The sequence below is a fragment of the Mesocricetus auratus genome, unplaced genomic scaffold, assembly GCF_017639785.1.
Source record: "Mesocricetus auratus isolate SY011 unplaced genomic scaffold, BCM_Maur_2.0 Super-Scaffold_100019, whole genome shotgun sequence".
Lineage (NCBI taxonomy): Eukaryota > Metazoa > Chordata > Mammalia > Rodentia > Cricetidae > Mesocricetus > Mesocricetus auratus.
The window spans coordinates 118,490-143,879 of record NW_024429200.1 but is presented as its reverse complement, the minus strand read 5'-3'; the positions used below and the strand labels follow the sequence as shown (position 1 = coordinate 143,879).

Sequence of the window (25,390 nt, the reverse complement as noted above, 5' to 3'; positions counted from 1 at the left end):
CAGCTGAACATCTGATCATAGATAGGGCATCTGGTCTGTGATGGGGCATCTGGTCTAGGATGGGTCATCTGGTCTGTGATAGGGCATCTGGTCTAGGATGGGGCATCTGGTCTAGGATGGGGCATCTGATCTAGGATGGGGCATCTGGTCTAGGATGGGACACTTGAGGACCTACAGAACCTCAGCCCACTAATTTGTGCATAATTATGCTTGATGTATTTCAGAACCTCTTGAACGTGAGTGCTGTAGGATCAACCTACACGAACCCTGATAACTTAGCATTTCAGGAGATTAAAATTTTTGGAACACAGGTGATTCACAATGTTACTGTGAAACACAATGGTGTCATAAGTCAGATGTCTCCTCAAGCCACCTATGATCCTAACACGAAGGTAAGTCTCTACTTTGTTGAGACTTTTCAAATTGGCATGATGGTGATTCATCTTGCTAAAGTCACTGGGGTTCTAAAAGGCTGATAGTGCCTCTGAGGCCTGATGGAAAAGTCAGACTATGGGGAAATATAATGACATTTGGGAGATAGTCTGAGCTGAAATGAGTCAGGGAGCTTGAGGGCCAAGAATGGTAAAGGCAAACGTTTTTGTGTGTGTGTGTGTGTGTTTTGCTTTTTGTCTCTTAAGAGTCCTGCTTTATTACTAACTTTATTATCATATATAGACAAATATATACATATGTAATACACACTAACAAACATATATGTATATATACATATATGTACACACACACACACGACACATACATATGAGTAGTGCAGAAAAGGAAGTGGGGCCCAGGTCAGACGAATGGGGATCTCAGAGCTAATGGCCAGTGCTGAGGACTAATGAGCTAAATTTTTGAAATATTTTATTAAGCTTTAACTTTGTCAAGATTTTTCCTTCCCCTGCTCTCTTCATTATTGAAATTCTCACTGCAACATACACATATATTCTTGTGGCATATTTAAGACAAAGTATTTGAAGACCTTACTCAAATGATTATGTATTGGGTTAGGTGATAACAAATAATTCTTCACTGGAAAGTAATACAACCCTATACACAAGACAGAATTATGTTATATTCCTCCATGCCTTAGTACAAGGAGAAATCCTCCCCCAGTAATCTCGAGCACATGTCATGGAACTGCTGGATTGTCATGTATGAAGGAGCAATCAAATTCTGGGAAAATAAGTCGGTTTGTAAGTCTAGTGTAACGACATATTATCATCTGTGAAGTTTTGTCTTGATAACACATATTCAGGATGCAGACACTGTGAAATATAGTGGTGTGTGGTTGGTTTTATATTTGTTGGTGTCCAGAGCTTGCTGGTCAGGGTGGGAGATGGACCTATAAAGATGATGTGTCAGGTGAGATTCATTAGTTGCATATGACAAGACGTCCTTCAAAAGGTGAAAAACTTGAGCATCTTGTCCTTCTGTTGAAATTAAAAGATGGAGAGCTGCTGTCCTGCACTTAACAGCTGAGGGGCGTATGGACTGAGGTCCTTTCTTCTCTCATGATGGCAAGCGGTAAAGCTGAGGGAGGAAATCCTCAAATGGAGAAAGAAAACACTTGCCCAGATGTTGTCGGTGAACTTGATGCTAACTTTTCAAAGCCAGAGCTATAATTCACGGGCTGTAATGTAGCCCATCTCCTGAGAGCTTCTCTCTTCTAAAATGAGCTGCTACAGAAGGACACATGGTTTATGAAAAAGAAAACAGAAGTGTGTTCTGAAATGGGACCCACTTAGCCATAAAAGGAAAGTAAAGCCATTCAAGTCGACATATCAAAATCAGCCAATCCAAGAACTATGAATAGCTTCACACTATCACTCTGACAATGCTGTGTGTGCAGAATCAGGGATATTTAGTTCTAAGTGCAGATCAGTTTATTCTGGAGGAACTATGTGGTCAGATTTTGGAGGGTCTTTGGTGCTGAACTGCAAAGGCCATACTTGATTTACTTGTCAAAGAGTCCTGCAGTGGTCCTTGAACCAAGGCCTTGGTAGGGATGGTGGTGGACGGTTGGAATTGGTAAGATGGGAACATGTCAGATAGGGAGGAGCCTGAGAGAAGCATGATGGTTCTTAAAATGTCACCTAAAAAGTGGGAGGGTTAAACAAAAGCCAAGTATTAAAAAATAGAGACATGTTGAATATTGATGAGTACAGTATCAGAATGTGTCAAGATTTAAGCAGATTGGTTTGGATATGTGTTAGCTATGGAAGGAAATATGATTTTTTTACAACCCACCAGTTTTATAATTGATTAAACTGAGATTCAACAAAGTCATTTAGTTTGCCTAAGATCTCATAGAGATGTGGGGGATGGGCACTGCCTCAGTTTCTTTCCATTTTGCTTTGATAAAATGCACTGACCAGAGAAACTCATGGGGGAAACACTTATTCTGGCTCATGACTTAAAGGTATGGTCCATCGTGGTGGGAAAGTCAAGGTATCAAGAGCTAAGCTTATGGTTACATCACATCCGCAAACAGGAAGCAGAGAGCCACAAATGAATACTGCAACTCAGCCCAGGATGTCAGCCAGGAAATAATAACCCCACTCAGCAGGCAGATATTCCCTCATCAACCAAAGCAACAGAGATACCCTCACACGCCTGCCCAGAGACCCATGCTCCAGGTCCTGCCCATGTAGGGGACGTTGGCAACACTAAGCCATTACAGGAACCTGGGCCTGTGATTGACATCACATATTCTCTATGTGTCCCTCACTGGCAGTGAAGTTAAGTTCTAGAAGAGCAGGAAAAGAGATTTTTTTGTGACAAAAGGGACAGATAGGTCAGGGGAGGAAAGAAAAGGAATGGTGACAGCAACTGTTATTTGTCCCAGTTCTTACACAGTATGATGAGGAAGATCCTAATGGAGTGAGGGGACTGAATTTCACTGTCTCTGTTGACAATCCCAGCATCTAACACACAGGTCTTCCTGTAAGCCAGCCATACGCCTTGTGTTGCTGAGACTCTGTTCTCCTTCCTGCTTAATTATCTAAAGGTGTTTTCAGATTATGTAAGGATTTTGTTCCTGATGATGAATCTCTTGTGCCTTGTCCATTCCTACAGGTTGCAGTTATTACGGGTATCCAACTTCTCCTGAATGGATCATATACAGTGGAGTGGGAAAACAGCATAAGGGATGAAGAAAAAATTGACTGTTATCCAGATCAGCATGGGGCTTCTGAAGCAAACTGCACTGCCCGAGGCTGCATGTGGAAGGTAATCTAACTGAAGATGTTCGTGTGCACTGATATTTTATCAATGTTTCATTAGCACAACATGTCGGTACACTTTTGCATACACTGAAATCCATGGGGAGAGAGGACCTCTTCAGGAATCTGGGGAAGGCTGGAACATAACTGGGAATAGGACTGGGATATTTTCAATAAGTACATTTCTTGAAGACCAACTACTAAAATATATTTAAAAATCACACACGCATGCACTTACACACACACACACACACACACACTTTATTCATAGGAATAGGCTCTCCTAATTCTTTCTATTTGGTAACTCCAGATCCACGCTGATCTAGGATATTGACTTTCTTTTCAGGAATCTGACACTCCTGGGGTCCCTAACTGCTACTTTGTCAATGACCTGTACTCAGTCAGCGATGTTCAGTATCATGATAGCGGGGTCACAGCCAACGTCACCTTGAAGGATTCTCCGTATAGCAGCGCCTTCCCCTCTACGCCCGTGAGTCAGCTGCAAGTTAGAGTGATCTACCACAAGAATGAGACGCTGCAGTTTAAGGTAAACGTGGTGTGTGCAATCAGACGTGCACAGGGCCTTTCCAATCCTGCTGCTCTTTGCTAGTCAAGGCTGCAGAACTCTAAATGAAGTTCTGTTTACATTTCCACAGTGAAATACACTGTATCTTAGCCAAATCCAGAGAGAACCAAATCCAGAGAGAAAAAAGACCCTTGTAGAGCAGTATTACAGAACATCAGAAGTTATTCTCTCAGCTGTATCTTCAAATCCATTTCCTCTGGCCTAGATCTATGATCCCAACCACAGTCGGTATGAAGTCCCAGTGCCTCTGGACATCCCCAGTTCTCCATCCAGCACCCCTGATGGCCGTCTCTATGAGGTCCTCATCAAGGAGAATCCATTTGGGATTGAAATTCGCAGGAAGAGTACAGGCACTGTGATGTAAGTAGGTCCTGGTCTGACTCAGGGCTCCTGCTTTCCTAAACATTCCTCATGAGCTCGTTGTCATTGCAGACACCTGGCTTAAAGTGTCACAGTGCACATGACCAAAACCATGGGGTGCCCTGGCCCAGGGGTCAGTCAACGGGGACCCTAAGGGAGGGAGGGAGAATGGGGGAGCGGGACAGGAGACAGAGACAAGACAGGATTCTGATCAAGTCTCTTTTATTAAAAGTATCAACAGGACTTAAATATTACAGGACTTCCTTCTGGTTCTTAGGTGTTATTGTACAGACAATATGAACAGGAAGCTAATATGGCTGCTTATCATGTTGCATAGGCAAACGGGGTTGGCCAAGTTGTAGCGAGGTCACTGCTTCTGACACTGTGGTCTGAATTAGTCTATCTGGGAAGAAGTGTCATTTGAAATAGAACCTGGATGAGGAAGTGCCTTATACAGGGTCCCAGGCCAAGGGAGGTACATTTTGGAGACACAGAGCACAAAGCACGGCCAAGAGAGTTGGCACGTCAACAAGTAGCATTTGGCGAAACCACTGTAGGGTGATGGCAGGCAGAGGGGCAAGGCAGCGAGGTGGGTTTTGGAAGAGGAGCAGCACCGAAGGTTTGGTGAGAAGTCTCCGAGGAATATGAGCAGAGCTGTGACATGATGTGGGGTCTCCTCAGTCTCAGTCCAGGATGCCTGCAGGATGAGGGCCCTCATTGAACAGAAATGACAGGGCAGGTTTGATAGCAGTTGAGGGGGGAAGAATGGCTTGCATTTTCCCTTATGGAGAAGGCGCCAGTGAAGGCAGAGATGGGAGGAAGGCAGGCGAAGGGTGACTGTTGGACCACTGATGGGAGTGTCTGTGATTGCTTTATGCAGATCAATTTGTGTTTTGTTGGGAGGATGGTCTAGCTCTGGTGGTGTGAGGAGAATCCAGAGCTCCGCTGTCCTCATGAGGCAGCTGCTGTAAATTACTAGGACGCTGATTTTCTGTTGTGAATGTCCCTCCTCCACCTGCAGCTGGGACTCTCAGCTCCTTGGCTTCACCTTCAATGACATGTTCATCCGCATCTCCACCCGCCTGCCCTCCTCATACATCTACGGCTTCGGGGAAACTGAGCACACGAGCTACAGAAGAGACTTGAACTGGCACACGTGGGGCATGTTCTCCAGGGACGAGCCCCCGGGGGTAAGGACAGGGTGTGTGGTCTGTGTTCTGTCCCCTCCGTCCACACATGTGTCTTCTGCTTCTTCTTGGCAGACTCCGTGTGATTGTTGACTTCTACTGCTAGGCAGATGGACATGTTTTCAATCTCCCTTTCCTCTCCTCTGTTCCCAGGAGAATCTTGACTCAGTGTAGCCATCAAGTTCCTGTTGAGCTTCTTCCCATGCACACAGTCTCCTAACCTCTCTTCCCTCTTCCCCTCAGTACAAGAAGAATTCCTACGGTGTCCACCCTTACTACATGGGGCTAGAGGAGGATGGCAGTGCCCATGGAGTCCTCCTGCTGAACAGCAACGCCATGGGTAGGATGAACCTGTGCCCCTTGTTATATGCCAATAATTCTTATTTCACTTTAGAAAGTATTTTACTTGGCTAGATCCTAAGCCCAAACTAGCTTCTGTGGGTAATAGGTTTTTTCTTTTCCCTGCTTAGCATTCATTTTATCCTAGAGATTTATTATCGCTATGTTTACTAAACTTTCATTTGGCAACAATTACATAAGAAGGCATAGCAAAACCAAGTGTCCCTAATTCCTGGGGGTCTGATAGAGAGGTAAGTGGCTATATAACTTGAATTACTATCAAGCTATTGGGTTACAATACTGCCTCTGGCTGAATGAGGGTGAGACTATTTTTTATGGTAAATAAGAAAGGGTATAAAATCAAGTTCAGGAAATACATACTGTGACTGGTAGTGAAAGGAATGTGAATTATAATGGAATTAGTGGTTTCACATAAATGGAGTTTTGCTAGTTTGGCAATAATGTTTCATTGTCGAAGCCATTGGAGGTGGACACTGAGATTCTCAGTGCTACTTTGATATTCCTTAAGAGTTTTATACTGCTATGAAATAGAAGTTATGATAATTAAAAATTTCAGATTCTTAATGAGTCTAATAAGGTCCATTAAAAGAACAGAATCCTGTAAGCTTTCTGTTCTTTTGTCCTGTTGATTTAGTATCAAATGTCTGCCATCAGTGTTCTAAAATGGAAGCAAGAGAAATAAAACTTTCAAATCTAATTGGTTAACCTGAAGGCTTTCATCTTTGTTGACATTTTCCCGTATTTTCAGACGTGACGTTCCAGCCCATGCCTGCTCTCACATACCGCACCACAGGGGGAGTTTTGGATTTTTATGTATTTTTGGGACCAACTCCTGAACTTGTCACTCAGCAGTACACAGAGGTAGGACGTTCATTTGATTGACACGTGTCAATGTCAGCACACCCTCTGCTTCCAGTTATGTGTTCATTAGCGGGATTCTCACACGCTAATTGCAATTGCTGGTTTTATTGAGAATGTGTATACCACAGAAAAGGGAACGGTGCATACGTTCCAACACCGTGACAATACAGCTTCTCTGACTGTTATGGCAGTGCAGGGATATTTGTAGTCGTGGTGGGGGTGGTGAGTTTAGTGGTGGCGGGGGTATATGGTAATAATGATAGGAATAAGTGCGTTGGCCGCAGAGTTAGCGGTGTTGGTGGAAATCTTCTTCTCATTGGTAATTGTGTTGGGGTGATGGTTTTATTGATGGTTGTGGCAGTGGTGGTGATGTGGCTGATGACAGAGAAGGGAGTAGTGTCATTAGTGCTGGTAATGGTGATACTGGTTAGGGTCCTGAGGGAGCAATGATGACTACATTTGTGATAGTGAAAGCATTGGGGGTGGAAATGGAAATGTTCATGAACGGCACTGTTGACTCCCACGTGTCAGATCACTTCACAAGCATCAACATACTCAATCCTCTTTTAAAAATGTGAGATGGAAATGGCTTTTATCCATATAAGAGGAACAGCGTTACTTAACTCTCCCTGTGGTCACACAACTGCTAGGAAGGGAAACTGCTTCGCTAACTTAGGGCTTTTACCTAAGGTGTTTGTGCTCATAACCACTGCTGTAGACTTCACTTAAAAGTTAAGAGTGTGACAAGATTTTTCAGAAGTCCTCGAAAGTAAACTCTAGAATGCCAGAAGGGATTTCTCAAGGTGTCATTAGGGCAGAAAGGTCTTTATCCCCCTAATTTCTTTCTTAGAGTTCATTGTGTTGTCTAACTTGGGGTAGTCAAATATTCTCCTTCTTTAAGTACAATCCGGGTTCTCCTTAAAAATACTAACACTTTCTGTTTGTTTTCTAGTTGATTGGTCGGCCAGTGATGGTACCTTACTGGTCCCTGGGATTCCAGCTGTGTCGCTATGGATACGAGAACGATACTGAAATCGCCAACTTGTTTCAAGACATGACGGCTAAGCAGATCCCCTATGTATGTACATCAGTGGAGGATTTGTTTGTCAGATTTAAGTGTGGTTTTTAAACGATACACTGTGCTTTCTCATTTCATGTCACACTGAGCCTAGACCATCCATAGTGATTCGGGGGAGACCATCACCCCTCATGATAATGGTGTCTTAGACTACAAAGAGGAGCTAAGCCTGGTTCCCGGGTACTAGTACAGCTTCTTATCAGACTTTCCTCTGCTGCTTGAATGACTTTACCATATTTATCTATACTGTCCTTACTGACATGTTAATAAAATACCATTCCATATTAGTTTTGCTTAGCTAAGCTAACTTTACCCAAACTCAACCAACAAATTCCCTATGAGAACTGCTTTCTTGGTCCTGGCGTAGCACAACGCTTCCTGAACCTCTCACTGGTTCCATGTTGGAATCCTGTATTGCGTTTATAGTGGAATCACATACACAAACAGCCACAGCCACATTCACTCAAAACCAGAGGTCCAACAATGAGAAATCATGTTCTGACCGTTTGTGTTTGTCTTGTATGTATTGTCCTGTGTTCCATTAGTGCAAAGCACTTCCTATTGGTTCTCAGTTTGTGGGTTAGACATCTTTGGGGATAGTCAAACAGCCCATTCACAGGGGTCACTAAGATCATTGGAAAACACAGGTGTTTATATTATTATCCATTACAGTAGGAAAACACAGTTATGAAGTATCAAGGGAAACAGTCTTGGTTGGGGGTCACCACATCATGAGAACTGTGTTAAGGGTCCCAGCATTAGCAAGGATGAGGACCACTGTTGAAACAGAGCATCTCACTGGGAGTGCTGCATTTGGCCATCTCCCACACTGGTCCTCTACAGGGAGGACTGTTTTGATTTTCATCTTTTATAGGTGACCTACGATCTGTAACATATTAGGACAGAATATTTGACATTATTTTCCATAAATACACATCACTGAGTTCAGGACACACTCATGGAGAAAGTCAAAGCATTTTTCCTACACTGTTTTTATTTTTTACAACAGTCTTAAAGATGCCCACCCATCTTAAACTTCTTGTTGATGTTAAAATAGTTTTTTTCCTGTTTCTGAGTGAAATTTTTAACAATCAGCCCAAGATCCATGGCTACAATGTGTCATAAGCAGCGGTTTAAATGCTGCGTACAGGTGTGGTAACTGCTGGAGTCTGAGCTTCCACCCAGCAGCCACACTTTCCTGTGTCCTCCCAGGACGTGCAGTACTCAGACATCGACTACATGGAGAGGCAGCTGGACTTCACCCTCAGCCCCAAGTTCTCTGGGCTTCCAAAACTGATCGATCGCATGAAGAACGACGGGATGCGAGTCATCCTCATCCTGGTTAGTCCTTGTGTGAATGTGTAGGCTGCACTTGGGACAGTAGGTGGGCTTGTGTGGGGATTGCCCTAGAATATCTGCCCTTTCCAGTTCCTAGAGGGAAAGAAAAATGTAATTAATATAAGTGTATTTCTTGGGAATCACGGACTCTCTATAATGCAAATTGCATTTGGGGACTTCATTTTTTGTACCCTACCTTCTTTGTCATCCTCTATCTTAATTTTACACCTCTTTGTGCTCTGATTTCAGGACCCAGCTATTTCTGGCAATGAGACAGAGCCATATCCTGCCTTTGACCTGGGTCTGAAGGAAAATGTTTTCATCACATATCCCAATAGTAGTGACATTGTCTGGGGAAAGGTATGAGCTGGTGTTGATCCAGGAATCCTCACCCTGGGTTAGAGCCACAGTTAGTGCTCTTCAAGATTGTAGATTTTGTGCCTGTTATGTTTGATTTCTAATATTGTAGTTTTCTTTTAATTTTTTTCAGCAAATATCTGCTGAAATGCTTATGAGCTTTCTGGAATCCATTCTCTTTAAGTCAGTCCTACCTGGCAACTATTAGTCCCAGAACCTTTGCTTTTAGTTTCCTAAGAAATTATTTGTGGGAAAGCTTGTTCAGGGCATTGCTGTTAAACCTTTTCTCTTCACAGGTCTGGCCTGATTACCCTGGTATTGACGTGAACAGCTCTCTAGACTGGGACAGTCAAGTGAAGGTAAAAGGACCTTTGTGGATGTTGGGTGTTTGCCAGGAGGAGACAGTCATGTCTAGGGAATTATATGTGTCTACTCTTATGACAGACACATGTCAGAATCACTTAGGAGCAATGTTTCTCCTGTCATTCTGAGACTCATTTTATGTGTAGCAATGTTTTCCTTCAAGGTGTGATGTTAGCATAATTGGCCATGGGCTTAATACTCAGTGTGCTCAAGTGTCTTGTGATAGTTTTCCATGTCACAAAGGCAATTTCAATTCCAAGGCTGTCAGTTCTTAAGGGCTGTGAACTCAATTGGATGCTGGCTCTAAGAATGCTGTCATTTCTTCCTGTAAAACAGTTTCCAGTCTTTGTCCTGATTTGTAGCATCTTTTTTCTCTGTGTATATTTATGTTCATACACAGGCTGTTCCATATCCACACATTATTTTGGCACCACCCTTCTGTCATTCATTGGGCCTCTAGAGTTTGCTTTTATTTTTATCTGTAGTCACATGTAGTTAATTTTTTTCTTCTCTGAACAGGCTTTTGCATTTAATGGAACCAAGTAATCTAGATTCCAGTGCTAAGTTTTTTCTCATCCCATTTGTATCTGTTGCTTGGATGAATAAATTCGTTGTCACAACTGTCAAGAGAAGCATCAGGCCCTCCTCTTGCTGAGATGATTATCTGAAGCACTGAGGCAGCCTGTTCATTTTTCAATGAGTTTTTCTGGTATACCTTTGAGCAGTGTTCACATGGTTGGGAGGCTGCCTTCCTTGAACTTCAATATTTGCTGGACCTTTAATTCTTCCTTTACATAATGATCATAGTTGAGGGACTGGAATTGCATCAGTATCAGAATGTGAGGTTGGGAAGTGTAAGATAGTCCTAGTGTACCAGACACGTGCGATGGTTGACCTGATGGTGAAGCTGTCCTATTCACGGTCACACAGTACAGCTGAGATCTAGAAAGCCTGTCAGATTTAAGCATTAATCAGGCAAGTCAATATTCTGTCATAGAAGTTTTAAATTTAGGTCTTAACAACACAAAGCCCAGGATCACTCCATTCCATACAATGTAATGGTTTCCAAGTGCTGGGAATGTGTATTATTTGTTCTCTTTATTCTTTGCTCTAAATATTTTTCTATTCAGTCAAGAAAGCTCTATTCAGACTATCACTTTGCACAACTGTGGAGGTAGAATTAAGTAAGTGCTTAGTAAATGCCTGCTTCCTGTATAATATATTCATTCAGTCACGATAAATGGATTTTATTTGACAGGAATACCGAGCTTATGTGGCCTTCCCAGACTTTTTCCGGGATTCAACTGTTGCGTGGTGGAAGAAGGAGATTCAAGAACTCCACACAAACACACGGGATACAACAAAGAGCTTGAAGTTTGATGGCCTGTGGATTGTAAGTGTGCAGGGATGTGTCTGTGTATGCATGGGTATGGGTCTGTTTGTGTGTGTGTGTGTTGTTTTGAGCATGTGGACAGTTGATAAAATATGAGCAAAGGAGTTCAGATATTGCAAAGTGTGGGTCATCCAATCATACTTAGAATTGTCCCTGCTTAGTATGTGAGAACCTGCATGAAATTCCTGTTGTAAAACCTCCACAACAGTTAGTGGGAAATCCTAGAGCATTGGTTGCCCTAGGGAGAAATGGAGTCGTCTGTCTGTTGGGGGTAGGTGTTCTTTCTAGTCTATGCTTCCCCTGCAGTTCATTGTCCTCTCTGGGCAGCACCGAAAGAGATTGAGATACTGAATGCGTGACCATTTCTTTGTTCCTGAATTGACAGAACTTAAATATCCCTAAAATAAGCCACAATTGCTGTTTGTAGGATATGAACGAACCTTCCAGCTTTGTGAATGGGGAAGTTTCAGGCTGCAGAAATGCTACCCTCAACCATCCTCCCTACATGCCACGTAAGGACCTTGGGATCTCTTCACTTGTTGTTCAGTGTCTGCAAGAAAGATGAGCTGAGCACCCTGGGGTTACCGTGACCACCAAGGGCACCTCCTCCTAATTAACTTCCCCCAATTAACTTGGTTTAATATGCCCTAAGTCAATAGCACATCATATCCAACTGGAGACATTAGAATATTTCTTGAATTTCTTCAGAACTGTGATAATGTCTGTGGTGTGATAACTTACAGAATTTCTTTTTGAGCCAATATGTACAATGAAGTGGCTTCCCCGTTTCGTGGAGCTGGTGGAATTTGGAGTGATGCCCATTAATAGATTAGCTCCATACACTATGCCTTTTCTGAGTCGTGTAACCTCCCAGAGACATTACCAAATCTAAGTTTTCTAAAGTGTAAGAGGCAGACAACACTGTCCACTCACAGAAATATAATAAAAGTATAAAATAATTCACACATTAAGCAGTTAGGGGACTGGAAGGCTGGTTCAGTAGTTAAGAGTGAAAATGTTATCTGAACAGAGGACTCATGGCAGGGGGCTAAAATCACTGAGAACTCCAGCAGCAAAGTGTTAGATGCCTCCTTCTGGTGACTGAAGGCAACTCCTGTCTCCTACACAGACACACACACACACACACACACACACACACACACACACACACGTATACACACACACGCACACACACACATCTTTTATAATTTTTTATGGAAGCTTTTATGAGGACCTGCCCCATAGTGCATGCTTGACAACCTGTATTCCTCCCACCCCTCCATTCTCGTTAGTGAATTTGATACTGAAAATGCCTATAGTCACCTTACTATTCTGAGAAGACTCTTGTTCTTATGCTCCTGGGAAGTAGAGTGGGACCCAGGCAGAGGATGTTTGTCTTGATATCTTCTAAAAAGAGGTCAGCAACTAAGAATCAAGGCTGATCTTCACTGAGTTTGTGTTCTTTTCCTCAGATGTGGAAGCCAGGGACAGGGGCCTGAGCAGCAAGACTCTGTGCATGGAGAGTGAGCAGATCCTTCCAGATGGCTCCCGGGTGCGGCACTATGATGTGCATAACCTGTATGGGTGGTCCCAGACCAGACCCACCTACGAGTGAGTGATCCTCTCCCTTCTCCTGTCGGTGGCACCTGTAGGGAAAGTCAGTGTTGGGTTTATTCCCTGATTTGTCATTCATTCTCCATCCTAAGGGCTGAAATGTCATCTAACTATAACTTTGTAGAAATTATAATTTATTAAGCACACATTCTATGAGCATGTGACCACACACAGTGATTATAATTGGAAGCAAGATTTAAATAATGTGCCACTGCATCAGGGAAAATAGTGCTTGTGAGGACACACTCATCTGGGGATACTGGATCATCACACAGAGTAGCAAGTGTGACAGTTAGAAGTCACTTGAGTTAGAGACAAACAGGGAAAGGAGGGTTGAAATTTCCCTCCTTTATTTCAGAATTGGAAAGTCTCTTTATATGTCTGCTATTCTATTGCTTTTGTTTCTTAATTATTATGGTCACTATCATAAGATAGTTGGTGGTTCTTTTTTAATTTTATTTTTTATTTTTAAATTTAAATTTAGATTAGAAACAAGGTTGCTTCACAAGTCAGTTCCAGGTCCCTCTCCATTTCCCTCCCTTCCTCTTGTGCCCTCCCCCACCCCCCCATATCCCCTCATTTCCCCAGGGAGGGTGAGGCCCTCCATGGGGGTGTCCATAGTCTGTCATTTCATCCAGGGTAGGGCCTAGACCCTCCCCCAAGAGTTCAGGGTGAGAGTGCATTTCACATTGTTGGATGGGTTCTTTTAGTGAATAACAACATAGCATAATTATTTTATGGGAAACTTTACTATTTTTCCTCCTCATATACAGAAAATCAAGTGTTGAGTAAATAACTAATAACCTTTATTGTAGGCCTACCATTGGTGACAAGCTGGGGGTTCATCACATAATGATTTTTTTAGGGTTGAAAAGGCATGAAAACTGTGTCCTCTGCTATTGTCCCTGTCAGTCAGCCAGCAGAATCCTCACAAATCAGATTTGCAGATTCCTCCAGATGTAGCAAACGTTTGCCACCATAAAAGGGTTTGGAGGAAAAACTATTGCTTTCCTTGTCTGCTCTTCTTTTAATGTATGTTTTTGTTTCCCCAACCAGAGCTGTTCAGGAGGTGACAGGAGAGAGAGGGATCGTCATCACGCGCTCCACGTTCCCCTCTTCTGGACGCTGGGCAGGACACTGGCTGGGAGACAACACGGCTGCCTGGGACCAGCTGGGGAAATCCATCATTGGTGTGTGGTTGTGCCCAGGGGCCTCTGCTGGCTCTGGGTGGAGTGGGAAACAGGATCTTGGGTGATGGGGAAGGAAGAGGGAGAGGTAGAGGGAGAGAATGTGTGCCTGTCCTCACCCTGCTTCGTCTCTCCTTTCAGGCATGATGGAGTTCAGTCTCTTTGGCATCTCCTATGTAAGTGCTCTTGTGTGATCCTCCTCCCTAGGAAGGTGTCAGCATCTCCCAGAAAGCACCAAGAGCTCACTGGTTCCTTGTTGTTTCAGACCGGGTCAGACATCTGTGGGTTCTTTCAAGATGCTGAGTATGAGATGTGCCTTCGCTGGATGCAGCTGGGAGCCTTTTACCCCTTCTCCAGGAACCACAACACCATTGGGACCAGGGTAGGATGTCAGCTTCCTCATCTATATTATGTCACTGGAAATGCCACCTCAGTGTCTGAGGGCAATCCTGCTGCCTGTGTTCCCTAGGAGACTGCAAAGACATTAATCCTCATCCTATGAATCATAGTCTTCCATGTTATTTTGATGGCTTTGCTTAGGGAATATTTTACACTGTATTTCATGAAGAATGCCTTGCAATTTTTTTCTGGTAGAAATTTGTTGATATTTACCAGTCCATTAAGAATATTCTAGGAGTCCTATTCATCCCATTCATCATTTTCTAAAGTTAATGGTATGTTAGATGTGTGACATGTGGTTCAAATAGGCCTTTGATGACCTTGAAGTCCTTAGTTGTCTCTGGTGGACTTTGAACACTTTTCTTCTGTTGCTTTAGAGACAAGACCCTGTGTCCTGGGATAAAGCCTTTGAGGACATTTCCAGAAGTGTGCTAGAGACCAGATACACCCTGTTGCCATATCTCTACACCTTGATGTACAAGGCCCACGTGGAGGGCAGCACAGTGGTGCGACCTCTCCTCCACGAGTGAGTGTCCAGCTGGAATCCGCTTGACCCATGGATAACTCATTCAACCTGCAGAGTGGGAGTAGATGTAACAATTCTTTCACATCACATATATCAGTCCTATTTGCATTATTATCATTAAAGTAGGTATTCCAAGGGGGGAATTTTAGGGATAGTGGTCATCCTTATATTTACAGTGTGCTATGTTCGAAGAGAATGGAGGTATTTTATAGAGCCCACATGCCTAAACACCTTGTGAAGTTTGAGAGAAGTGACTTTTAGGAAGTGTGGTCTATATGACATGATCATACTAGAGAGAATAAAGATGTTGCAGGATTCAGCTGCATTTCTGGCTTGGGTTCAGACTTGAGGATTTCTTCATGGCCTTGTGCTGGGTCCTCCTTGTGACTGGTTGTGACTCGTCAATTTCCCGTTTCAGGTTTGTGTCAGACCGGGAGACCTGGAGTATAGACAAACAGTTTCTGCTGGGTCCAGCCTTCCTGGTCAGCCCTGTGCTGGAGCCTGTGAGTATGGAGACCTCGGAGGGTAGGAGGACCCCAGCTGTTAGACAGGATAAACATGGAGAGGAGAAGGCCTGTGTGTTTGTTGGGGATCCTGAGATATCTCTCATTCCACCTTTTTTTTTTTCTTTTTAAAATTTCCTTCTTGCAATAGGGTCAAGAAACATTAAAATTTCTACTGGCAATTGAGGTAAAGCCAGGCTACCCATGATACCCTGGGGCCAGAGCACCATATCCTCTTTTAGTAGATATCTCTACCTCTAGATTCTGATTACTTGGACTCAAAGCTAAATCCTCAAGAGAGCGTTTCCTCACACGTGTTCATCTTTTCTTTGCATTGCCCTGCTGCTATAGTCAAGGTGGAGACAGATAGAAAATTCTTTCTTCCCAGTCACGGGCAAAACTGTAGCAAATACTTTTCTCTTCACCCAACCCTGTCGCACCAATTTTTCTGGGAGCCGTGTGGAACCAGCCCTAAATTCTATTAACTTTCTCAGCAAAATTAACCACTTAAGGTGGCTGCCCTCAGATTATCTCTCTCTACAGTTATCCTAACAGTTCTGCTCCATAGCACAGTGAAGAGGATAAGTAACCGTGTGTTATATTTGAAGATATAAGCCTCCCTTATTTAGCAGTATAAGGGGCATCATGGTCAGGTAGAGAGTACAGCAAAGGAAGTCCTTGCAAACCGTCTATCCTCTCACCATTAAAACTAAGTTTGTTGAGCCAACTGCTTTGCGGCAGTGTGGTCAACTCGCCGCTACTGGATAGCTCTTTGCTTCCTTATGCAAGGGTCTCTGTAAACAGCTAAAGTCTCGCTCCTTTTCCTTTTTTAAAAAAACTCCCTTTGCAAGTGATTGGGTTTCTGATTTAAGACCAGCTATTTAATATTCCTCACATCTTACTATATCTAGAAATTTTTCTTATGCCCCATAGCCAAACAGGGCTGTTTGTATCTCTAGAAATGAACTAGAGTGTTTTTGTAAGGAAAGGGTGATTCAAGTCGCCCATTCCAAAGGGTTTTATGGGGGCAACTGATTAGGAAATTTTCCCGTTAAAACGAGTAGGAGGAAGTGGCTTCCCAGTTGCTGCTGATCTCAGGGTAGTAAGATTCAAGACTATCACTATACTTGTAGCTTCTTTTCTGCATGCATTGGCTCCTCTGTCCTAGACAACAGTTTCATTACAGACACCTTGTTTGTGTTTAATTTCAGAATGCCACAACTGTAGATGCGTATTTCCCTAGAGCCCGCTGGTATGACTACTACACAGTAAGTTTTCTAAATGTTTGCGTAGCCCGACAAACAGCAGATTACAAAGTCATTGCATCAGACAGATCTCACACCAACAGCCCTGGAAACCGTGTGCACTTGTCCTGCACAAGCCATTTATTTCCTGTGGTGTCTGTTTTCTCATCTTCCAGTGGGGTGACCCTAGAGATGAAGTGGCAAGCCTCTCAATCCATGCCTGGCTCACTGCGTGTGTTTTACATGTGAATTTTATCTTTCTGCGTGTCTTCACTGTGTACACCTCTTGTAGTGTGACATAAACTAGTTCTTGCCTCTAGCATAGAAACCTTGCTGCTGTCTATTTATTAATTATCTGCTTCCATAGTATAGATCAACAGTTCTCACCCTTCCTAAGGCTTCAGCCCTTTAATATAGTTCCTCGTGTCGTGGTCAACCCCAACCATGAAATTATTTTTGTTGCTGCATAATAGTAATTTCTCTACTGCTATAAATCCTAATATAAATATCTGTGTTTTCTGATGGTCTTAGGTGACCCATGTGAAAGGGTTGATTGATGCCCCCAAAGGGGTCGTGACCCACAGGTTGTGAACTGCTGGTATAGATACTCAGAAACAGATCCTCCCTATAATTACTCAATAAATGAACCCTCAAATATGTATGCAAACAGCACATGCTCACTTATAAAGGCAATCACAGCGGCTCTGTTGCATATGTCTGGGCCATAGTGATCACAGAAGGCAAGCTGGGAGAGAAAGGTCTTGAGAAGACCCTTTAGAGGTGACCTGCTGAAGGACACACATGAAACAGAGCTTAATTCTTGGGGAGGAATTAAAGGGAAGGGGCATCCTTGCTTTCCGGAGTAGCCCACCCCTTCCGTCTTTCTGAGGAAAGCAAAAGCAGGAAGGAAGGCCGGAAGCAGAGCTGCGCGCTAGCCTCTCTCATCCAAGGACGTTGCAAGGATCTGGTTGAAAACAGAACAAAGACAAAGGAGCTATTCTGTCCCAGGAGCACTGAGTCATTTCCCTCTTCTTGGGTGCAGGCTGACTTCTCTTAAGTCTGGAAATTCACTAACAGTCAGCTGTGTGATTTCAGTCATGCAGCAGGGCCCTGGATGGAGAGAGCAGCTATTTCCCTCACGTGATGGAGAGAGCAGCTGTTTCCCTCAGGTGATGGAGAGAGCAGCTATTTCCCTCACGTGATGGAGAGAGCAGCTATTTCCCTCACGTGACCTCTGCATGGTCTTGAGTTTGCATGCTGATTGGCCAGTACTTTAACAGTCCTTTTGAATCTGCCAGGGATTACACTGGAGCTAAGTAGGGAGACGGTCAGGGTACCGAGGTTACGGAGGACGGTCCTGCCTCTGCTTGGACTTGAGAGTGTGGATCTCCTTAAAGTCTGCACCCTAGGTATCTTCGTTGGTGTCCTAGCCTTGCCCAGGTGTAAAACTCTCTGCTGAGTTCTGGGTGTTGGAATCGTGGGTGCTTTTCCATGTAGGATTAGCAATGCAATGATAAGCTAATATTTGCCTTTCAAACCTTTTTTGGGAGCACACTGTGGAGTCTGGAGATAGGGTGCTACTGTCCGCTAGTGGGCAGAAACAGTGCTGCTTAACATCAGAAAAGGACAGAACCAGACTGCTGAGTGCCATGGCCAGGCCTGCAGCCCTAGCTTGTAGGTAGGCTGTGGCAGGGGGATTGCGTGAGTCCACCGATTCTAGGATGCTATGTGCTACACTAATTGAATTCCCCCCACACAATTTGATAGCAGTGTGACCTTCTTGGAGCAGAGGATCATCAGCTTGCCTAAAAGGACTGAACCAGCCCAAGCAGGGCACAAAGCACATCATATCTTCACAACAAATAATCACTTGACCCAAACCATCAATGGTACCAACACTAAGAAGCCCTGTCATAGTTGAGAAAATACGGAATGATTGGGTATTTATGACTCAAGTCAGAATACAGCCCTCATATATGAAACCAGATGAACTTCACATGAGGCAAGATAAGGATTACAAATAAATAAATAAATAAACAAAAAATTCCCCACATGAGGAAGTTAAAGATGCCACACGAGGCAAGACAAAGATTTCAAAGAGGACAGATTTCAAGGATAAAGACACATACATAAGCCTTTCGGGTGCTTTCTATGGAGCAGGTGAATGCAGCATGTACAGGTGTCATGTGTTGAATGGTCGGGACCAGGAGACAGCAAAGGAAGCCGCTGGGGTGTCTGCTAAATACCGTGCTCAGGGATAGGCACACCTCTGCCATCCTCCTCTCTCTTCTCCACACAGGGCGTAGATATTAACGCCAGGGGAGAATGGAAGACCTTAGAGGCCCCTCTTGAGCACATCAATCTTCACATCCGTGGGGGCTACATCCTGCCCTGGCAGGAGCCTGCCGTGAACACCAAATTGAGGTGAATGGGGCTGGGTGGGGGGAGCTGGGGTTCTGCCTTGCATAGTAATGAGCTTAGTCATGTGTGGCGAAGGCTCCTCATCCACTCAGCATCACTCTGAAGTCTGAAGACATTTCCCCCTGGTTTGTTTTTGCATTCTTGCATCTGACCCTTTTAAACGCCATGGACTCTGAAACATTTTTCAGCAGTTGTTTTAGATTGAAGTGTGTGAAATTTCAGGTGCAGGGAGTGACGTTTACAATAGAGGTTAAAATGGGGGTAGTCATATGAATTCATATTTTTGGAACCTTTCATTTTTTCCTCAAAAATAAACAATTGCTGGAAAAATTTAACCACGTGGCAACTGATACCTGAGGTTGCTTTACCCTGAAAATATTTAAAAGCCCTTGACATAAGTTCATATGTCAGTCATCAATCACTAACATCAAGCAAATGCTTGCTGCATACCTAGGGCTATGTCAGCATTAAGAACTTTGTTGCACGATTTTCTGTTTTTCTCTATCAAAGAGAAACAAAATCATTTGAGTTGAGTATCACCACCATCTCCATTCCACACATGATGAAGTGGAGGCTTTATTAGTTATGTGACTCTCTGAGTCACAGGCCCAGGAAGAGGATGGCAGTCTCTGTGGGCCTGAAACAGTGCCTCAAGACTTCCCCATTTGTCCTCTGTGTGTTTTAGGCAATGGGTTACGAAAGTTTACATCCTTAGGAAAGGGGAAAGAAGGGATCCAGTTGTGTGCTTTTAATTTAAGAGGCTTACTGGAAAATTCCCCCTTGATGCTTTGAAGTCATTCACTTAGGATGTGCAGTGGTCCAGCCTTCTCTGCATACACACAGAGTCATTCACTTAGGATGTGCAGTGGTCCAGCCTTCTCTGCATACACACAGAGTCATTCACTTAGGATGTGCAGTGGTCCAGCCTTCTCTGCATACACACAGAGTCATTCACTTAGGATGTGCAGTGGTCCAGCCTTCTCTGCATACATACAGAGTCATTCACTTAGGATGTGCAGTGGTCCAGCCTTCTCTGCATACATACAGAGTCATTCACTTAGGGCATAGAGTAGTCCAACTTTTTCTGGATGCATACAGAGCTGGTTCTCAGAACTTTTTTTTCAATATGACAACCTACTCTAAACCTAAGGAGGCACTTCATTTTCCTCCTTTGTTTCTGTGAAACCTGCTGGCTTGTGGCTGTCACTGAGTTTTTAGCTAATGCCTCTCTGCTTTCCCACCACAGCCGTCAGAAATTTATGGGCCTCAAGGTTGCCTTGGATGAAGAGGGACTTGCTGAGGGATGGCTCTTCTGGGATGATGGAGAAAGCATTGGTGAGTTGGGGCTGGCTGGGATTCCCATGGGTGAGGTTCTTGATTATCATAAATTCCTGCCTTTTGGCTGAGATAAACTTCCATGAGATTTATTTGTATTTCCCAACTATCTGATTAGTTGTCTGAGCAAGACAATGCTACATGTGATGCTGATGTGAGGGACTTTCCATCAGGAGTTTACGGGAACTGGCAACCTCTTAGGAGGAGGATGACACTAGGACTCTTTGCCACACAGCAGAACTTGTAGCCACAAAGAGCATCTCCTGCTCCACACAGCTATAGGCACAGGTTCCAACGAATACTCAAAATGTCACAAGGGCATCCGAGGAGCTATTTTATTTAATTTGTATTCATTTAAATTTACATAGCTAATTTCTGTGGTGTCTTCTGCTGTGGGTAGCACAGTTCTAGAAGAAGCCAGCGTTTCCAGTAGGAGTGGGGATTAAATGAGAGAGAGAGGTCAGCTCTGGAAAGGCAGAGGGAGCGCCGAGAGGAGCTGGTCACTCAGCAAGCCGCCTCTTACACACACACACGCCACACTGCCAAACACCATGCTTTCCCAGAAGTTTGGTGTGTGTGTGTGTGTGTGTGTGTGTGTGTGTGTGTGTGTGTGTGTTAAGTTTTCTGGAGATCACATTAAAACCACCCATTACCACTCAAGATAAAGCAAGGCAGCAGTCAGTGTACTTGCATGGGTGGGTGTGTGCTTCTAATAGAAAAGAATCTGGAATTCTGAGGTTACTGGGGAGATGCTGGGACTATTTGACTATGAGAGAAAGGGACTTAAGGTGCGGTTAGGTGGTTTTTATATGAGGTAGCTATCGGACAAGTGCATCTACACACTCAATCCTGATATTTGTATCCATTTGGGGACGGTGTAGAGTCCCTGGCTGATTTCCATAGAGAGAACTTCCACTGCAAAATTGAACTCATTGTAATGGAGAAAAATGAAACGAAAATTACCCCAAGTCTCAGCTAAGACAGATCAGCAACTAGAAGTTTGTCACCGAGGCCCAGCTCACATCTGCCCCTTTGCGTGTTTTGCAGATATCACAAAAAGTTACTACTTGGCCAGCTTTTCTGTCAGCGAGGTAAGTGTGACTGGCACGTGAAGGGAGAAGGGGTTCTGCTGTCCTGACGGGTTCTGCGTTTGTATTCCTGTGTTCCCAGATTGAACCTGTCTGTGTCTCAGCAGTAACTGTGTTCAGTGTCCCATCTCATAGGTGGATAATCTGTCTGTGTAATCTAACCCTCCTTCCTATGCTGCCTTTAAATACTCTGCACGTGCTGTGACCTTTCCATGTGTAGAATATACATTTCTTGGTACTTGAGACTTGTAACTTACAGAGTTCACGGTGTCCTAGAGACCTGGCTGGTGGCAGCCCCTGCAGAGTGGATAGGACAGGGTGCTGAGGCCATGGTTTTTACTATCTGAGAACATAAGCTGTTGACTCAGGTCATCTCATTTTGTCATTTACATTTATCCCTAAAACAAAAGTTGAGAACAAAACTCAGCTAATTTTGATATTTGTTTCTTTCTGTTTTATTTTCAATTTGACAGAATACATTGAGGAGACATGAAAAATTTAACAATTTCGTCGCTGGTACAGCTCCTTTGTACCTAGGCTACATTGAAATCTGGGGATTAGGCTCTGTTTCCACTAACAATGTGAGGATCCTTTGGAACGGCAAGAATGAACTGGTTCCCTCCGAGTACAACCCCGAAACCCAGGTTTGTGGCATCTACTGGAAAGCCCAATGCTATTTCCCAACCCTGGAATGCTTTGTGCAATCGTCCACCCCCCCAACCCCCAGGACAGCCTCTGTGTTCAGTGTCAGCTGTGGGCAGTGTGGAGAAAAAGCGAAATCCAGGGCTTATCGTTTGGAGTTGAAAATCTGGCTGCTTACATTCTATATCTACCCTCCTGTCTGAAAGCCAAAGTGATACCGGGCTCTCACTCTGTCTCAGAAACCAAATTCTCAAACCTCCTGAACTACTGTATTTTGTCAAATGTCAGGCACTATCAACTACCGTAAAAAGAGTTGGTGTACTACCCAGAGTGCCATGGAGGAGGGGCAACAAGAAAGACAAAACAATGAAACAATGCTTTGTTCTCATTCATTTTTTCCCCTTTAAATGTATGGGAAGCTCCTGGAAACTCCCATACCCATAGAGTTTTATCTCAACATTTTGGTATTTTAAATGATACTACAGAGGAACAATGTTGGATAGAGATACACAATTACTCTGTATCAAGGCATATTTGAATGTAAATATGTATTTAAAATTCCTCAGCCCCATGAGTTGGAGATTAGTATCACTTTTTAATTGGTTCTTTGAGAGTTTCATACTATGAACCTCTTCCCCCAACTTCTCCCAGATCTATCCAACCTTCACCACCCAACTTTTGGGTTCTGTGTGTGTGTGTGTGTGTGTGTGTATCTATCTATCTCAACGTGTGCTTACTGTATTTTCTTGCACATGTGGCCTTTCATTGGAGCATGGTGAACTTAACATTTTATTAATGTTCATGTTCATCCCTTGCCCTAATTCCTCCCACATTCTACTATATCTCCTTAAACATCCAACTTCATGCTCTTTTTTTTTCACTCTTTTTTTAACCCATTGAGTCTAGTTTGTGTTGGCCAACTACTGGGCATTGAGCCTGGCCTGGAGTATGGGAATACACCCAAGGTCTCATCATTTCAAAAACCCGACTTTTCCTCTCCCTGTAGTAACCAAATGCCGATAGCTCCTCAGCTAGGCATGGGACTTCATGCCTACCCTTTCTTCTCTGCACTGAGACATTTTGCCTGGCTTAACATGATCTCGTGCATGTTGTTGCCATGGCTGTGAGTTCATACACACCTGTCCCACAGTGTCTTAGTTAGGGTTTCTATTGCTGTGAGAAAACACAATGACAGAAAGAAACCCGATTAGGAAACGGTTTATTTCGGTACACAACTCTCAGATCATACTCCATCATAGAGGGAAGGAAGGAACTCAAGGCAGGAACTGGCTTTGCTCCTCCTGGCTAACTCAGTCCACTCTTTCATGCGACTTACAAGCACCTACCAAGGTGTGGCACTGCCTATAACAGGCTGGATCCTCTTCCGTTAGTCATTAATCAAGAAAATGTTCCATGGATTTATCCAGAGGCCAATTTGGTGGAGATACATTCTTGACTGAAGTTCCATCCTCATAGGTAACTTTATTTTGTGTCAAAACTAGCCAGCACACACGGTTTCCTAAAACTCACTTTCCACTTTGGGTTCTTAACACCTTTCTGCCCACCTGTTCCAAATAGACGCCTGCACCTTGAATGGAGGGGTGTGATACAGTCATCCCATTTAGGACTGAACACTTGGAAGTCTCTTAATCTCTGCTCAATTATCAGCTGCGGGTATCTGTGTTTATTGCTCTCTCCTTCAAGAAGTTTTTCTGATGAGGACTGATTGAAGCACTGATCTATTAATATAGTAAAAGGTCATTAGGAGTCCTCTCATTGCTATGTGCAGGTGGAGAATAATAGCAGGTTTTCCCTGAGGTCTCATGACCTATCTAACCACAGTTTCTTGACCTCATTGACAGTGTCAGGTATAGATCCCCTATCACAGAGTGGGGCCTTAATTTTTTAAAGTGGTTATTCACTCCTATGACGTTAATGTCATTATTGCACTAGTGAGCATATCTTGACAGGCAGGGCATTATTATAGCTAGTGATGTTCATAGTTAGGTGAAACTGATGATTACTTTTCTCTTCAGGTAACATGAGTAGCACTTTCTATCTCCATGAAAGCGTACAGTCTACACTTTTGAAAAAAAAACTAATTCATGGGCAATTATCTCAAAAAAAGCATGTATAAGAGGAAAGTGCCATAATATAAAACATCAGAATACTTATTAAAGAAATGGACTTAAAACCACTTAGATGCCTTGAGGTTTAATATACCTGAGACCTGAGTTTCAGGGCTGATTTTTATGAATTGCACATTACTGATCATAGTAAGTAGGATGTAGCCACCAACTAGTAAGTACTGTCATAAAGATTAACTATGTTTAAAACACAACTGTGGTGCCTGTTACATGATTTAGAAAAAATACTAGTAGCGTTACTGAAAACCACACCTAGGACATGTCTGAGTACTCATCACCTGTTCTCACTTGATCCTTATAGGAACATTGTAGGATAGATGACATTCTCTTCAGAGGAGGTACCAGAAGCATAGCTTTTAAGGCTCAAAAATACAAATGGTACATCCTGGAAAAGCAGAATACTGATTTATAGGTACACCTCAAAGTCTTTAAGTTGACACTGACATGTTCTACCAGTTTACATGGAGTCTAAGAGGAGGTCTATATGTTATAGTTTGAAAAATCCACCCAGAGATGGAAGACAGCGCACTCTAGGAATAAGATACTGGGTGTATAAATGTACAGGGCGCAGGATAGAGACACAGTGACAGAGTGAGAATAGGGATGCAGTGTAGAGTAAACGGATGTGACTTTTGGCTCCCATGTAACTTCATTTCAATAAAAGAAATAGCTGCGTAAAAAATACACATGGTAATATAATATAATACATTAACTAATATGCAATGTTTATTGCTATGTTTTATCTATTTGTCCTGGGATATTCTTATTATTTTGTGCCTTAATATAGTGTTATTTAAAATCAGTTAAGACAGTTCTTCCTTCCTACCAAGGATGCTCTGATTCAACATTTCTTAAAAATACTAGGGATCAAATCCAAGGCTTTGTGAATGCTGTGCAGGCAGTGTATGGATTGAGTCTCAATACAAATATGCGGCCACACAAAATGCTATCTTCAGACTGTCTGCAGCTGACGTTGCAAATAAAATAAATTATGAAATCAAATGCTAAAACCTAACGCTCTTAGATATGATAAAATGCCTATTTAAAAATATTTTTGATGTAGTTACTCTCTTCAGAGAGTAAAAGGAACAGATCTCAAGAATGAAAAAATAGTCTTGCTCTTTTGTCTCAAGTTTTGTCTCAAGTCACTAAACACATATCAGACACTTTTCTAACCCAG

General features: G+C 43.2%; 1 protein-coding gene across 1 annotated transcript in view; it reads left to right on the top strand.

Moving 5' to 3' along the window:
- The window catches only part of Mgam (maltase-glucoamylase), a 109,533-nt gene that overhangs the window by 82,281 nt on the left and 1,862 nt on the right, over nucleotides 1-25,390 (top strand). The window contains exons 69-92 of the mRNA XM_040728546.1: nucleotides 225-392; nucleotides 3,076-3,228; nucleotides 3,568-3,768; nucleotides 4,013-4,167; nucleotides 5,189-5,357; nucleotides 5,598-5,694; nucleotides 6,463-6,575; nucleotides 7,528-7,653; nucleotides 8,866-8,994; nucleotides 9,241-9,351; nucleotides 9,645-9,707; nucleotides 10,970-11,104; nucleotides 11,532-11,616; nucleotides 12,577-12,715; nucleotides 13,775-13,908; nucleotides 14,047-14,081; nucleotides 14,171-14,287; nucleotides 14,682-14,830; nucleotides 15,249-15,333; nucleotides 16,545-16,601; nucleotides 18,877-19,001; nucleotides 20,245-20,333; nucleotides 21,381-21,424; nucleotides 21,895-22,065. Coding sequence (XP_040584480.1) covers nucleotides 225-392; nucleotides 3,076-3,228; nucleotides 3,568-3,768; nucleotides 4,013-4,167; nucleotides 5,189-5,357; nucleotides 5,598-5,694; nucleotides 6,463-6,575; nucleotides 7,528-7,653; nucleotides 8,866-8,994; nucleotides 9,241-9,351; nucleotides 9,645-9,707; nucleotides 10,970-11,104; nucleotides 11,532-11,616; nucleotides 12,577-12,715; nucleotides 13,775-13,908; nucleotides 14,047-14,081; nucleotides 14,171-14,287; nucleotides 14,682-14,830; nucleotides 15,249-15,333; nucleotides 16,545-16,601; nucleotides 18,877-19,001; nucleotides 20,245-20,333; nucleotides 21,381-21,424; nucleotides 21,895-22,065 — 2,850 coding nt within the window. The remainder of the gene's footprint in view (nucleotides 1-224; nucleotides 393-3,075; nucleotides 3,229-3,567; nucleotides 3,769-4,012; nucleotides 4,168-5,188; nucleotides 5,358-5,597; nucleotides 5,695-6,462; nucleotides 6,576-7,527; nucleotides 7,654-8,865; nucleotides 8,995-9,240; nucleotides 9,352-9,644; nucleotides 9,708-10,969; nucleotides 11,105-11,531; nucleotides 11,617-12,576; nucleotides 12,716-13,774; nucleotides 13,909-14,046; nucleotides 14,082-14,170; nucleotides 14,288-14,681; nucleotides 14,831-15,248; nucleotides 15,334-16,544; nucleotides 16,602-18,876; nucleotides 19,002-20,244; nucleotides 20,334-21,380; nucleotides 21,425-21,894; nucleotides 22,066-25,390) is intronic.